At 34.1% G+C, this 15192-nt stretch overlaps 2 protein-coding genes across 2 annotated transcripts in view; one reads left to right on the top strand and one right to left on the bottom strand.

Annotated features, from left to right (window-relative positions):
* LOC101887901 (lipase 1) overlaps positions 1-15192 on the bottom strand; it is a 183210-nt gene that overhangs the window by 167555 nt on the left and 463 nt on the right. The window lies entirely within an intron of this gene.
* Positions 284-15192, top strand: part of LOC131806332 (lipase 3-like) — a 90554-nt gene continuing 75645 nt past the window's right edge. The window contains exon 1 of the mRNA XM_059130313.1: positions 284-1362. Coding sequence (XP_058986296.1) covers positions 988-1362 — 375 coding nt within the window. The 5' untranslated portion in view covers positions 284-987. The remainder of the gene's footprint in view (positions 1363-15192) is intronic.

The raw sequence follows: 15192 nt of genomic DNA, 5'->3' as shown, positions 1-15192 counted from the left end.
AGGTCAAGGTCACTGCCCGCATTCATGCCAAACAATGTTACTCCATATTAAGAAGTTCCGAAAAACCGGAAATCAGACAAAACAATACCAGACGACCCAACACAACAAGTTAATGCATTCAGCGGCAGCAGCAGCTGATCGATCATAAGAATGCTCAAACAGCCGGCAATGCAACATCAGCCATGTTGTACATCAAACCTTGCCATTTCATACTGTATGATTTATTGCAGCGAACCTTACAACATGTTTGATAGATTTTTGGCACACTGAGCATTCGCATTCAACTGGCCATCATAGCTTTGCGGTTAGTTCGACAAGCCACAAACGCCAAGAAAAAAACAGGTGTAAAACCAAAGCTTGGCTTAAACACGATCGACAACAAACCGCAGTCAACGCTGAGAGCTCCAGAAGAGCAGTCGCAATTTGAGAAAAACGGTGGATTTTCAATTCCGAAACGGTTACAAGTGTCTGAAACAAACGTTTTGCAGCGTTGTGGAAGATTTCGAAGAAACGTATAAAAGAAAATTGGAAATTTAACGAAAAATCAGATGAAAACAAAATAGAAAAGCAATAACAACATCGGTTCGAAACAGCACAAGAGAGAAATATCTTGCACACCGTTACTAAATTTTGAATTTTAAAAAATAGAAAAAAAAAAAAAACAAGAAAAATTAAAATTACAAATTTTATACATCAAAGAGATATTTTAAAGTGAATTTTTGAAAAGCAAAAAAAAAATCTTGTTTTAATTTTCCCATATTGCCCCCGGGGGATGGCTGATATCTGATCCAGTGACGTAGATATTGTAACGTGTTTTAAGTTTACAAGATTGTTGTCGGATATCAACTTCAAAGTTTTTTTTTCGTTGCCGTTAAAAGAAAAGTTTTTTTAAAGAAAAAGAAAAAAAGAAGAGTGCCCACCACAAACAAAGAAAGAGGTGGAAAACAAGTAATAAGAAAAATAAACGGAAAAACAACAACAATAAAGATGATGATGATGAAAAATCTCAACAAAACCCCAACTACTACCACAACAGCGCCGACAACAAACCTCAATGCTCGCCAACATCGCTGCTCTGGAAAATCGTTGAAAAAAAGTGAAATTATATATCGGCTATTTGGCTGTGGTGGTCGCGGTGGTCGTGGTGGTGGCCTCTGGCCAATTGCCATTATCTTGTATGCGTTACTTGTGCTGCAGCTATTCGGAAGTTCAATGGCTTTTACCATACTTTCGCCCTTCAGCTATACCTCGCTGAGTTTCAAGAATCTTTTGAACAGTGTCCTACTGTCGAGCAATGGCAATTTGGCCGGTGGCGGCCGTAACCTCAAATCCGATGTACTGGAAGATGCATCATTGATAACGGTAAGAAGAGGTGGTTCAAAGGAAAAAAAACAGAGAAACAAATAAATCAAAATTGGAAATTTAAAAAAAGTAACGGTTTTAAAGAACCAAAAAAAAAACGAAGAAAAGCGTATTTAAATCCCAACAAAATTATAAACCGCATTTTTTGTGTGACAAAATTATAAACAAAAATTGTTTTTGTGTGACATGGTGTGTGAACGTAAATTATTTGTGGAAATTAAAAAAAATGAAAATAATTGTGAAAAAATAAAATAATTAAACTATTAATAATTGGAAACACGCGCCACAAAAATATTCCATAATTTGTCAAGAAAGTTTTAAATTGACCTGTAAAAAATTGTCATCATGTGAAATAATATAATTTGTTAGAAATCAAAAATCTAAAAGCAAGATGTACTCCCACACGTGTATTAAATAATTGTGGGAAAAATATTTAGCCCATTTCGTTCAACATATATAAAATTTTGATATATTGTAGATGGTATCAAAAGGGTTTTCGAATTAGTATTATTGGTTTTCTTAGATTTCAAAACGAATTATTCTTCCCATAACTTTCAAAGTGTGTCCCCAATAGATCTCAAACAAGGTGCTAATGAAGTTATATAAGAAATTGTGGACTTTTAACAAAATTCTGCTACTGCCTTAAAAACTACATTATGTCATCGCTAGGTGTGTTTACTTATTTCGACCAGAAAATACTAAATTAAAGCTCATATAGTTAACAAATTATGGCCCCGACCTGCTAGCAGTACATGGAGGGCAATTCAAAACTGGAACGATATATGATTTTTGCATTTGCGCATTTGTTTGTAACATAGAGAAGGAAGCGAAATAGACCCATAGGTTACTTTTGATGATCTGCATAAAATGACATTCTGAGTCGATTTATATATGAATGTCTGTCCGTCTGTCCATAAAACAAAGTACATGTCGCATCTAATATCCCATCGAGATAATATTTTGCAAAAATGATTTGTTTGGTCTAAGGAGGAACCCTATTGAAATTTGAGTTAGCTTCCATAGCTTCTATATATATCTTTGTCCAATTTACTTTTTATTGTGCACCAAATCTGTAATATTAGTCTAAATAGGATGGAATTTGGCACATGCGACCAAATCGACGCTGGAAATATGTATTTCAAATCGGATCCGTAATAGCTATAGCTCTCATAGGTATGTTTAATCCGATTTGCTATTTTTGTCCGTCAGCCGTAATCCGTAACAACGATATTAGGGAAAATATATCAAATACAGCTCAGAAATATCCTAGCCAAATTGTAACGAGATCGGTTAAGATTTGAATATAGCTCACATATATATCTTTACTCGACTTCAAGTTTTGTGCGCCCCAAATGGTTAATATAAACCCAGCCAGGTTTTGACACCATCAAATTTGATGAACTTCGGTTAAGATATAGCTGCTATAGGTCCCATATATATGTTTGGTGAGATTTTATATTTAAGACCCTCAAACCCGTAAAATGCTCCCTACAACAACTATATTTGGTTCCAGCTATAAGATACAGAATAGAAATATCTCTTATTGAGATCGGTTCAGATTTGGATATAACTCCCACATATATATTTACTCGATTTCAAGTTATTGGGGACGTAATGGTTAATATAAGCTCGAATCGAATGACCGACCGAGAAAATCGGTTAAGATATACATATAGGTCCCATACATATGCTTCATCGGATTTTATATATATGTCCCTCACACCCGCAAAATGTTTTCCACGGCTACAATATTTGGTAACAACTATCAGATGCAGCATAAAAATACCTCTGCTAAATTTCATAGATCGGTTCAGATTTGAATATGGCTCCCATATATGTCTTCATCCGATTTGAAGTTCATTGTGCCTAAAAAGTATAATATCACCTCAAATGGGATGGATTTTGATGAAAAACAGTTTAGGAACAAATACTTCCGTGAATTTCAGAGGAGGATATATCTTCAAATAAAGTCGGCCCGCCTGACTTTTTGCTCTCTTTACTGGTTATTTATTTATTATTATGCATTGAAATTTATTGAACTTTCTTAGAGAAGGTAATAGGATGAGTGGATCAATATGTTCCAATTTCACTCTTGATCCCAACAGGAAAAAGTTGGATATGTGATACTGAGATCACAGTTACGTTACAATTCGTAGCACTTTTTTACGATAAGCCCATAAACTTCACCAAACTGTGATTTTTTCTTTAGTCTTCATCCTTCAGTACATCCCGATAGTTAAACAACATTTCTAAACCGAATCGTTTTAAATTTTATATTTTGAATTCGTAATTGGTAAAACCTTCCATGACAGAAGATTGAATAAAGAGTTGTGGTATATACCCCAAATAAGTGGGTCTTTTTAGATTTTTTTTTCCCCAAAATGTGAATAAAAATCCTACTAAACGGGATCGTAGTAAGTCGAAAAATTCTACAATACGGAATCGAAGCAATTGGTAAAATTCTACAATATTATTTGTTATATATTCTTTTAAAGATCCCAGAATATATCACAAGTCTAAATCTGATCTAAACGCCAGGAATTCATAAAAAATTAAAAACATTTTAGGAAAGATGTTTTTTTCGCAAAATATTCTTAAAGTTCTTCTTAAAAGGGTTCATAAGAACTTAAGAAATTATGCAAATGCAGTCCAAAGATCTCTTCAAATTTCTAAAATCTAACTTAAATTTTCAAAAAAAATATTGGAGAATCTTTGTTATTGGTTAAGGCTAAATATAACAAGTGAGCAAAGGCTACAGTCGAGCGGGGCCGACCGTTGAATACCCTACAACACTATAATAAATGATACAGTTTATATAGGCCAGATACTCGAAAGAATTGCACAAGATATTGTGACAAATAATAAAAGAAAACCATCAGGTTTCGTTCTCTAATTTTCGAATAATAACGACTTTAACTAATTTGCTCATTTCCAATTTATTGGTAGATGTTGCACTTAAATGGTCTTCCTAGATCTGGAACCAATATTTCCCAAAGACCCATAATCTCTCAGAAGTGGCAAAAGATTAACATTTATTATTGGTTTTTGACTAAAACGCATCTATATGGAATACAGACATTTGACTATATTCTTCAACGAAATAGTCAGAAGTGCGTCTTTCCTGTATTTGTGAATTCTCCAAAAAGTCACTGGAATGGATATTTTCGTATTTTGTCTACAAAAGTTGGCAAAATATTTCAGACATTGAATATTTTAATGTCCGGTAACCTCCATTCAAATGCGCGTGAGGATCGGGCGATAATTAGACTTGCTGACAATTTTGCAATTTTTTGGTCCATTTCAACCCCTAAAGATATGGCGATCATCTCCAAAAAGAGTAGGCTTCTATTCTGACCCTCATCTTATCTCCATGCAAAATTTCGTAAGGATCGGGCCATAAATGCGATCTGTATATGATATCCTGATATCCTAACTACTTAGTTTTGTTAGCTGTAGAAATATTACCAAATGTTTAATTCAAAATGAAAATATGCCAAAAATATGACAAAATTGAAAAAATATGAGAAAATTTTAGAAAATCAATATTTTCATCTTTAGAGAGATATTTTTATGCAATTTTTTTAGACGTTTTTTCTTTCCTGCCAAGAGGCTATTCTGAATTAATGAGAACTGTCGAAATCAGTTCAGCCGTTCTCGACATATAAGAGATTTTTCAAGCATATCTTCTTTTAAAAACATATATATCGTACATATTTTGCTATATATCCGTTTTGTTGGATGTTAACATCAATGTAAAGATCAGAAGTAACCTTGCCATGGCTTGGTGATTTCGCCGGGATTTAAAATATTCGCGGTTTTAATGAAAAATTTTGAATTTTTTCAACACAAAAGATATGGTCTATTTTACCCGCTAAATATTATCCGATGACCACCCAAATTGGTAGGCTTCTTCCCCGCCCTAAACTCTAGCTACATGCGAAGTTCCGCGTCGATTGGTCTATAATTGCGACCTGTATAGCTACTGCAAAATCCGACATTTTTTCAGTTTTTGGTCCATTTCGACCCCTAAATATTATGCGATCATCTCCAAAAGAAATAGGGTTCTATTCTGACCCCAGACCCACCTCCATTCTAAATTTCGTGAAGATCGGGCCATAATTGCGACCTGTAGAGTGATTACAAATTAACATGGACAGACGGACAGACGGACAGACGGACAGACGGACGGACGGACATACATAGCTAGATCGACTCAACTCGGCGAGATAGGAAGATCCATATATACTTTCCTATGTGGGAAATCAATATTTCGAGGTGTTACATAATTTTTGGCCCAATCAAACTTATAATACCCCCAACACATAGTGTTGTAGGGTATAAAAAGGTCTCATAGGAAAAGTTTGCCTAAGATCCCAAAACTATTTTCGGGTTTTAATCCTGTATTTAAAAAAAATCTATGATTGAAAGAAACGTACACTGAGGGTCTGGCATTAAAGTTTTTCTTTGAATTGAAATATTGAATATAAATACTGAATTATATTGCTAAAGGCTGTATTTCAGTGATTTTACGAACCTGTCTTACCTCCTTATAGAACTTCGAAAAGAAGCCCTTATATAAACAGAAGGCCTATTGGACACACTGTTTTAACCCCAACCAGTCTTATAGAAAGTTATACTTAAAGTTTTTATCAAGTTTTTAAGAAAAAACTTAATCTGGAGTACCTTTAACATGACTTGTACGAAAAAAGAGACCCAAATCTATGAAAATAAAGTATTAAACAGGTCTCTGATGTATAGAATACTTTTTATGAAACTTCTAAAGATTTTTGACCTCTAACAAGTAAAATAGCTTTAAGTTCGGCCTGTCCGAACTTTGAATACCCTCCACCATTTGGAACGAATTTCTGTTAAAATCTTAAAAATGGGGAATGTAACCGTTATATTAGGGTCTATGCGACGACGTGGACCTTTATTGCAACTTTTGTCATAAGTCATTACAATATTCAAATGCGAAAAATCGGTGAATAATGTAGCTAAAATCATCAAAATACCGAATATCGGGAGGTAACGTTATATGAGGGACCTGGACCTGCACAGAAAATTTCCGGTTTTAGGCTATAATATCCATTGCGAACTTCAAATACTAAATTTGAAACAATTCCGGTAAAAATGTCACTAAAATCATCAAAATACCGAATAAGGGAAGGTACCGTTATATGGGGGCTATATGAAGGCGTAAACCTACATGACCCACTTAGGAACTTAACCTACCTACTGGCAAAATAAATAAATTTTAGCCTTCTGTCTCAATTCGTTCAAAAGATAGCGTGATTACAACAGACAGACGGACAAACAACAGACGGACAGACGGACGGAGATCGCTAAATCGACTTTTTAATCGAATTTTACGCTGATCAAGAATATATATATACTTTTTTGGGTCTGACATGAGTATTTCGAGCAGTTACAAACGGAATGACAAATTTTATATACCCCCATAGAATGGTGGAGGTGGAAAAACCCTAAAAGATTTAGTTCTGTGCTTCTATGGAGAAAAATACTCTGTGTCGAGAAAACCCTTTCGAAAAGTTCCTATAGAGACAAGACTCTCTATAGATTACAGGCCTTATACTGGCTATCATTAGGAAGTTATTATCAGATAAATTACATTTATTTGATTTCTCACATTTTATTCCATCAATTCGGCTTAAAGTTTAAACCGTTACTGAGGATGAGAATTTCCCCTTTTTCCTTTTAAGTATATTTTATAGAGATATTTTGACAAACATTTCTTGCCATTTTTTTTATCAGAGAAATAAAATGTGAGAGGTACTTTAAAACTCTTTCAAACATTGTTCTCCACTTATTTCTTGTCATTAGTTAGCTTAGAGGAATTTCAATGGGGTTAGGCGGTTAATTACGACCTTTTTTTTTTTGCAGAATGGAATGCAAAAATAATTATATCTTTTACGTTAATCATTCATGCCCAATATATATTACAAATCAATAAAAAATATTTCAATTTTAATGGATTTAAATAGGCACAACAAAAAAAGCCAAAAAAAAAAAAAAAATAATAAAGAATTTTAATGAGCTACGCAATTCAAAAAATTAATCGCTGCACTTGGTCTGAAGTGCATTGACTTTCGATTGACAATTGAATTTTCATTAACTCAATAGGGGAGATTGAATCTGTCCCGATTCAATGTCTTCAAAAAGAATTCCATGAATTATGAACCCCTATTTAATATGGCATTAATGCGACCATTTGATTAAATCCAATTATTTATATAAAATATTATTATTATTTTTTTTAATTTGACCTTAGAAGCAATCAAGGACTAATCGCACGAATTGTTGTCTGAAAACCCCCAAGGTTTAAATTGATCCCAGAATTTTCTAATGGCAATGAAGTTATTTCCTCTGGTTATGGATATTTGAAATTATTTAACACTCTGCCGTTATCAGTTTTTTTATTAACTAATTTGAAAGTGATTGTTAAAGTAAATAAATAAAATGATGTTGGTTTATTTTTTCGTCAAAACTTTACATACCTACATATGTTCATATTTACGTTGAGAAGATAAGTTTTGTTGTTGTTTTTTTTTTTTCTTTTGGGTAATAGACAATCTCCCATTATATCATAATGACTGCATTTGGGTTTTTAGGTAAATGCTCTGTGGAGTGTTTGAATATAACAGAAAATGCCGTAAAAGTTGTTAATTAGATGCATAAACATGTAGTTGAATACAAGCATAGATATGTATGTACATATATATATTTGCCTTGTACTTTTTTTAACCCTTTGTACTGGGAGTTTTTTCTTTTCTATTAAATAAACTATTTGTGTTATGAAAAGTTTTAGCTCAAAACTACAATTTCAATGAACAAATGAAGTAGGAATACTCGAGTACATCTAAAGACATGCATTACGAGTAATGGAGGAATAAACAATATGTGTTCAGGTATAAATTTTTGTAATGCCTTAAAAATGTACGGGAGGGTACCCGATGTAGTACAAACTGTAAACACCAAAAAATTTTATCACAGTATAGTCCGTCACTTTTATATCTACTAAGATTGGCTGTGGACTGGTATTTAAAAAATCATAAGTCTCATAATATTCTATTTTATTCACCGATTATCCCCACATTTTGCACTTCCCTTAATTTATACCAAAATTTCATGAAGTGTGATAATGAGATACGTAGATTTAGTCTTTTGTTACCTTTCCTGCAAATGACCAAGATTAAAATATTCAAGTAAAAAAGATGTAAGTTCAGCCGGGCCGAACTTTGAATACCCTCCACCATTTGGAACAAAATTGGCAATTTTCACAAAAACAAGTAAAAAAACAGTAAGTTCGGCCGGGCCAAACTTTTAATACCCTCCACCTTAGGGTAAAAGAAACATTAGAAGAAATGTGGCAAAAACCATTAAAATGCCGAATATCGGGAGGTACCGTTATATGGGGGCTATATCAAATCATGGACCCATGCATGCAATGTTTCGCCACCGAAGCTGGAACCGATTATGACCAACAAATGCCAATTTCAGACAAATCCGTGAAAAATGTGGCAAAAATCATCAAATTACTGAATATCGGGAGGTACCGTTATATGGGGACTATACCAAAACGTGGACCTATAATTACAATGTTTTGCCACACGAACTAGGACCCATTATGACCCACAAATACCAATTTTTAGATAAATCAGTGAATAAATGTGGAAAAAACCATCAAAATACCGAATATCGGGAGGTACTATTACATTGGGGCTATACCAAATCATGGACCCATACATGCAATGTTCGCCACCGGAGCTGGAACCCATTATGACTAACAAATACCAATTTTCAGACAAATCCGTGAAAAAAGGTTGCAAAAATCATCAAATTACCGAATATCGGGAGGTACCGTTAAATGGGGGCTATACCAAATCATGGACCCATACATGCAATGTTTCGCCACCGGAGCTGGAAACCATTATGACCCACAAATACCAATTTTTAGACAAATCCGTGAAAAAATGTGGCAAAAAAAAAAAAAAACTAAAATACCGAATATCGGGAGGTACCTTTATATGGGGGCTATACCACAACGTGGACCTATACATGCAATGTTTTGCCACACGCTCAGGGACCCGTTATGACCTACAAATACCAATTTCCAGACAAATCCGTGAAAAAATGTGGCATAAATCATCAAAATACCGAATATCGGGAGGTACCGTTATATGGGGATTATACCAGAACGTGGACCGATATATCTCTTTTCCAATACCAACCACACAATGTAAATAGCTCTGCTAAATTTTGGCGCTCTACGTCAAATAATGTGGGCTGCATCGTGATTTCAACAGACAGACAGACAGACGGACTTTATGGGGTCTAAGACGAATATTTAAGGATGTTACAAACGGAATGACAAAGTTAATATACCCTCCTTTCCATAAAATCTTAAAAATACCGAATGTAGCCGTTATATTAGGGTCTATAGAAGGACGAGGACCTACATAGGAAACTTTTTCCATAAGCCATTACAATATTCAAATGCGAAACTTGAAAAAAAAATCGTTGAAAATTTGAACCAATTTGAAACAATTCCGGTAAATATTGCCACTAAAATCTTCAAAATACAGAATATTGCGAGGTACCGTCATATATACAGACAATTTTCTGTCATAGGCTGTACATAACGAACTTACAATACTAAATTTGAAACATTTCCGGTGAATAATGTCTCTTAAATCACCAAAATACCGAAAATAGGGTGGTACAATTATATTTATTTATTTATTTCATCCATTTCTGTAATACAAAGCCTATAAAACCATATACAAGTATTACTAGTTACAATATTAAACCTGAGCTTATAGTAATAATACAACTCTTTCATATTTACTAAAATACATAATTTTTTTTGGCTATACCAAAACATGCCCGTGAAGATTATTCGATTATCTGAAATCAGTTGCATATATAGCCAGAAAGTACTCCTCGAGAACTTTCATTTCAGCCCCGCCTTAATGACGCACCTAGCATAGTTTTTGTGCAATTCAGCATTTTCCATGCAGTTTCCCTACCGCCAACACCACTCTGGTAATTCGTCCTCGTCGGGAAATTGTGTCATTTTCCTGTTAAATTAATTTAGGAGAATTGTTATTATCTTAATACTTATTAAAAATACGTTGATTTATCCAAAAAATGGTAAAAATCATTAATATTATAAAAACTATTTTTCAATTAACCCCTTGCGCACCAACACAAAATACAAGTGGTTTGTATCTTTGCTTTTATATTTTAAAATTTATCTACACGGGCATTACCAAAACGTGGACCTACATGACTAATTTTCAACACCAAAAGTTTTGCAGACATAATATACATTTGAGTAAAATTTTATCAATCTACTTCAATTTGTTCGAAAGCTAAAGTGATTTCCACAGACGGACGGACATCGCTAAATCGACATAGAATTTTATGCTGATCAAGAATATATATACTTTGTGGGGTCTAAAATATATATTTCGAGGTGTTACAAAATTTAATCCAACATAAGTCAGGAGTGATAATGGAAAATATTTGGTCCACTGCTCTCATACCACCCTTTTGAATGATTCGAAATTCGACGAAAATTATAAAATATAGAGCCCTTTTGAAGGTCTCCTATCTACAGAAGACCTTTTGAAGTCCTCTGAAGAAGATCTTATACAGGACTTTTGTAACTAAAACAGCTTTTAAAGGTCTAGAAATTGAGGAGCTTTTGATGTTTTCTTTTTATCAAAAATCTTGCCTATTTTTAGAAGAGTATTTGAGTATGTAAAATAATGTAAAAAGTATTTATAGGTCATATATTTAAAGAAGAGATTTCCCAGGTCGTATGTCTACTGTACAGGTTTTGAAAGTAGAACTTTTGGTATTTTTATACCCTTCACCGTTCTATGGAGGATATATTAGCTTTGTCATTCCGTTTGCAATTCCTCGAAATATTCATGATAGACTCTACAAAGTTTAAATATTCTGAAACAGCGTAAAATTCTAAGTCGATTATACGACGTCGTCTGTCGTTGTGTCTATTTATTGTATTCATGCCATCTTTGGAAGGAATTAATATAGAAGGGTAAAATTTTGCACACATGTGTATTTTACCAATAGACAGGTTAAGTTCTTAAATGAGGCATGTCGGTGCACGTTTTCATTTAGCCCATATATAATGGTACCTCCAATATTCGGTATTTTGATGATTTTAGCGGTGATGATGATGATTTTTACCAGAATTTCGTACTTAATGTTCGTACAATGGGTGCTGCAGCCTATGACAGAAAATTGCCTATACAGGTCCATGTTTTCGTATAGCCCCCATATAACGATACCTCCCGATGTTTGGTTTTTTTTTAATGATTACTGACCGGAATTGACTACATCATTGTTAGCTTCCATATAACGGTTTTCCTTTGAGCAGTATTTTTCGACGGAATTTTTTGGAAATTTTTCAAGTTTCTTCAAAATGGTGAAGGGAATTAAAAGTTCGGCCCGGCCGAACTTAGCTTCTTTTTTATTTGTTAAGTTTATATGGGAGTTTTTGAATGTGTTCCATTCTTAGAAGATATTTTTGAAACCCATTTATTTATATTTTTTATCTGTCGGTCTATCTGTCTATTCAGAGACATACGCCCTGTGGTAAGGGTCCTCCAATTTTTTTCACTTTTCTAAAATTATTAGCTTTTTTTATATATGAAAATGAATGAAGTTTTTCTCCCCTTATTATACAACGCATTTTTGTAGAAAATCCAATCTGATATTAGAATCTTGGAAGAACAGCCAGAAAAAAGAAAAACGCAATTATCTATCCAATTAGAAATTTATTTTCAATTTTCTTTTTTTTTTTTCTCATTGAAAGAAAAATTACGATTGTCTGTTCTGTCGACTGGTTGGGTGGTGGTGGTTTTCAGTGATCATTTTTTTTTATAAATAGAAAATGTTTTTCATTCAAGTGAGAGTTTTATTATGATTCGTGACTTATGGTTTAGTTCTCGTTGTCTGGATTTATTGCCATTGAAAAGAATAGAAAAGAAAATCGTAATTGTAAAGACCCAGAAGAAGCGAGGTTGGGGTATGAGAAAAAAATGAACAACAACAACACAAAATAATTGGAACGTAACAAATTTGTGACAATAAAAATTAGTACAATGTCTTGTAAGCAGCAGCGGCAAAAACATCATTTCAAAAGATAGCGATCAGATTTGTGGTGGCATTATTAAAAAACTTGGAAAGAAGAGCCGTAAGATTGTCATATTTTTATGATTGGGGTGTCGGTTGTAAAAATGTTTCTAGTCTAGTGAACCCCCTTCTAATTTCGGAGTTAAACTTTGTCACAACAATAACATTTTTTTTCAATTAAAGGTAATTCTTATGAGGACAAGATCCCCCTACATAAAACTGTAAAAATTATGTTATAAACGTGTCTTCCATGGGGAATGCCGGTGGTGGTGTTGGTGGCACCCGAGCATAAATTATTGCTTTTATAAAAGTTTATTTCATGACTTCTGCTGTTGTTGGTTTTATTTTATTTTCTTATTTTTCATGAAAAATAATGAAAATGTTTATGTTATAGGAAAAACAACAAACCCAACAACAACAACAAATCAACAGTTATATTGGTGCAACAACAAACAGAAACAAGTAAAAAATGCTGTAAGTTCGGCCGGGCCGAACTTTGAATACGCTCAACCATTTGGAACGAATTTGGCAATTTTCAAAAACATTAAAACCCCATAAAATATTCTGTTAAAATATTCTGTTATATTAGGGTCTATACGACCGACATGGACCTGCATGGGTAAATTTTGTCATAAGCCATTACAATATTCAAATGCGAAATAAAAAATAGGTGAATAATGTAGCTAAAATCATCAAAATACCGAATATCGGGAGGTACCTTTATATGAGGGCTATACGAAGACATTCACCTGCAGAGACAATTTTCTGTCTTGGGCTGTAGTATCCATTACGAACTTCAAATCCCAAATTTGAAAAAAATCCTGTGAATAATGTAGCTAAAATCATCAAAATACCGAATATCGGGAGGTTCCGTTATATGGGCGATATACGAAGACATGGATCTGCACAGATAAATTTCTGTCTTAAGCTGTAGTATCCATTACGAACTTCAAATACCAAATTTAAATCAATTCCGGTGAATAATGTGCTAAAATCATGAAAATACCGAATATCGTTATATGGGGCTATGCGAAGAAGTGGACCTGCACAGACAATTTTCTGTCTTGGGCTGTAGCATCCATTACGAACTTCAAATACAAAAATTTGAAAAAATTCCTGTGAATAATGTCGCTATAATCATCAAAAAGTCGAATATCGGGAGGTATCGTTATATGGGGCTATACGAATACATGGACCTGCACAGACAATTTTCTGTCTTAGGCTTTAGTATCCATTACGAATTTCAAATACCAAATTTTAATTAATTCCGGTGAATAATGTCGCTAAAATCATCAAAATACCGAATATCGGGAGGTTATATGAGGGCTATACGAAGACGTGGACCTGCACAGACAATTTTCTGTCTTGGGCTCTAGTATCTATTACGAACTTCAAATACCAAATTTGAAACAATTCCGGTGAATAATGTCGCTATAATCACCAAAGTACCGAATATCGGGAGGTTTCGTTATATGGGGGCTATACGAGGACGTGGACCTGCACAGACAATTTTCTATTTTGGGCTGTAGCATCCATTACGAATTTCAAATATCAAATTTGAAACGATTCCGGTGAATAATGTCGCTAAAATCATCAAACTACCGAATATCGGAAGGTATCGTTATATGGGGGCTATACGAAGACATGGACCTGCACAGACAATTTTCTGTCATAGGCTGTAGTATTCGTTACGAACTTCAAATACCAAATTTGAAACAATTCGGGTTAATAATGTCACTAAAATCATCAAAATACCGAATATCGGGAGGTACCGTTATATGGGGGCTATACGAAGACATGGACCTGCACAGACAACTTTCTGTCTTCGGCTGTAGTATCCATTACGAATTTCAAATACCAAATTGTAATCAATTCCGGTGAATAATGTCGCTAAAATCATCAAAATATCGAATATCGGGAGGTTATATGAGGGCTATACGAAGACGTGGACCTGCACTGACAATTTTCTGTCTTGGGCTGTAGTATCCAATACGAACGTCAAATACCAAATTTGAAACAATTCCGGTGAATAATGTCGCTAAAATCATCAAAATACCGAATATCGGGAGGTACCGTTAAATGGGGCTATACGAAGTCGTGGACCTGTACAGACAATTTTCTGTCTTGGGCTCTAGTATCCATTACGAACTTCAAATACCAAATTTGAAACAATTCCGGTGAATAATGTCGCTAAAATCATCAAAATACCGAATATCGGGAGGTACCGTTATATGAGGGCTGTACGAAGACGTGGATCTGCACAGACAATATTCAGTGTTAGGCTGTAGTATCCATTACGAACTTCAAATACCAAATTTGAAACAATTCCGGTGAATAATGCCGCTAAAATCATCAAAATACCGAATATCGGGAGGTACCGTTATATGGGGGCTATACGAAGACGTGGACCTACATGGCCAATTTTCAATACCAAAAGTCCTCTAGACATAATACACATTTGAGAATAAATTTTATCAACCTACTTCATTTCGTTCGGAAGCTAAAGTGATTTCCACAGACGGATAAACGGACACCCGACGGACATTGCTAAATCGACATAGAATTTTATGCTGATCAAGAATATATATATATATATATATACTTTGTGGGTTCCAAAATTTATATTTCGAGGTGTTACAAACGGAA

Source organism: Musca domestica, unplaced genomic scaffold (genome assembly GCF_030504385.1).
Source record: "Musca domestica strain aabys unplaced genomic scaffold, Musca_domestica.polishedcontigs.V.1.1 72, whole genome shotgun sequence".
Lineage (NCBI taxonomy): Eukaryota > Metazoa > Arthropoda > Insecta > Diptera > Muscidae > Musca > Musca domestica.
Note: the sequence above shows the minus strand (reverse complement) of the source record. Positions and strands in the feature narration are given on the sequence as shown.